Here is a 1,853-nt window from a genome sequence, read left to right as displayed (position 1 = left end):
CACCCCCCGACAAACTTCTTCAAGCATTAATCTACGGTCAACAATCTACACCTCAACCAAAATTATTATTGTATCACGAGCCTCTCACTTCCCCATCTTTCCTCTTTAAGATGGTAGTTTCAGCCACTCCAAGAATTGAATTATTTTGTATTTGTATGCCAATATTCCTTGATATCTTGTTAAAACTGTGTAGGTTATTATCCATTAAAAAAAAAAATACTTATTTGGAAATTGTTTTAGTTGTATGTAGTTCTTTACTTTGAAATATAGTTCATTCCCCTCATGTCTTCACAGGGAGGATGGTGGAGGAAAAGGTAGCAGTGGTAATGAAATGGATGAACCATGGATAATGACTGTGAAGAGTCCCCATGGATTAAAAGGATTGCAAACTGCAGTAGAAGAGCAACCACGTTTGCCACCTGTTACCAGGCATCCATCTCATAACGGCCATTATCACAAGGAAAAACATGTAAGTCATGATTTACATTAAATGTTTAAGCTGAGAAAAGTTTGATTTAATAATTTAATGATTTATAATTTGTATTTTTAAGTAATTATTAGAGTATTGTCTTAGGGCACACTCAGACCAAGCCTGTCATCCCATCTAGTCACGTCTAATCCATCTAGCTTTCAATAAAATTCTGTCAGCTAGATGGAATAGTCGTGACTAGAGGAGTGGCGAATATAATCTGAGTGTATCCTAAGAGTGATACCACCTATTGGATCCTAGAAGCCCGAACCGACGATGGTTTCTTTGACCTTATAACATAGGTCTCCATACGTTTTACCCTAAGGACCACTCTGTCTTCTTCAGTAAGTGCTAAGAACTATGACCTAGCTAATATACCCTATCACTAATTACAGTTAATATGTTCTGTTTCATTAGGTGTATCAGTCATTATTTTTAATCAGTATATTAAAAAATCTGGTTATTATTTTATGGTTAACATTCATTATAAATTTTACAATGTACTCAAACAAAAATTGTGGCCAGCCAGTTTCTAGACCTCTCCATTGTAAATTTTTAGTCAACTTTCACTGTAATGCTCCTGTTTTATTTACAGGATTATTAACTGGGTAGTTATTTACCAGTGTACTTTTTCTTTAGTGTCTGCATGATTGGATGGTTTTCCCATGAGATTTTATTCATTATAACTATACGATTTCCCATCGAGATTTACCGCTGGTTATAATGCTCTAAATTATTTTTTTCTTCAATTTTTTTTACATTTGTAAATATGAGACAGGTTGTCTTGAAGTTTGAAATACAATCCTGTAAACAACAGTAAAATTAGTTAAATGAATTGAAAGCTGGTTATTTTTATAGATCCAATTTTCCCCTCAGTTATATTGCTTTCATGTTCTTGAAAACCGTTCACTAAAGTCTTTCTATTACAGAAAAAATTGATTTAATTGAATAGATGAATAAATATAATTTAAATAAACAATATATTGCCTTAGTTAATAATAATCCATCGACAGAGTTAGGAAATGAAGTAGAGGAAGATAATGAAACTGAATCTATCAACAGATATTTTTTACACATATTAGACGATTCCCATATTTTTTTTTTTCATTTTATTCTGAATATTTTTCATGTGCAAGATAAAGAAACTGTTGAAAACTATGAATTAACTAGAAAATTTTATTTTTAAACATTCATTACACCAGATGCATCAACAATTATTTCAGTGCTTTTGTTTATTTATTTCACAGTAACTACAGTTATTTTATTTATTTTTTTTCTTGAACATCAAGTAAATTAGAAAGAAATTTTTAAAAAGATTTTCGTTGTTCTTTACAACGTTTAAAGCAATTTTTGTTTGGGCCTCAAAATAGCATTAAAACAAAGT

The 1,853-nt window shown here is 31.1% G+C and overlaps 1 protein-coding gene across 7 annotated transcripts in view; it reads left to right on the top strand.

Annotated features, from left to right (window-relative positions):
• The window catches only part of GckIII (Germinal centre kinase III), a 142,952-nt gene that overhangs the window by 135,165 nt on the left and 5,934 nt on the right, over positions 1-1,853 (top strand). For all 7 annotated transcript variants that reach the window (XM_014426560.3, XM_014426561.3, XM_067053293.1 and 4 more), the window contains one exon: positions 295-469. In XM_014426560.3, the coding sequence (XP_014282046.1) occupies positions 295-469 (175 nt within the window). The remainder of the gene's footprint in view (positions 1-294; positions 470-1,853) is intronic.

Source organism: Halyomorpha halys, unplaced genomic scaffold (assembly GCF_000696795.3).
Source record: "Halyomorpha halys isolate HHAL.00 unplaced genomic scaffold, Hhal_1.1 Scaffold584.1, whole genome shotgun sequence".
NCBI lineage: Eukaryota > Metazoa > Arthropoda > Insecta > Hemiptera > Pentatomidae > Halyomorpha > Halyomorpha halys.
Note: the sequence above shows the minus strand (reverse complement) of the source record. Positions and strands in the feature narration are given on the sequence as shown.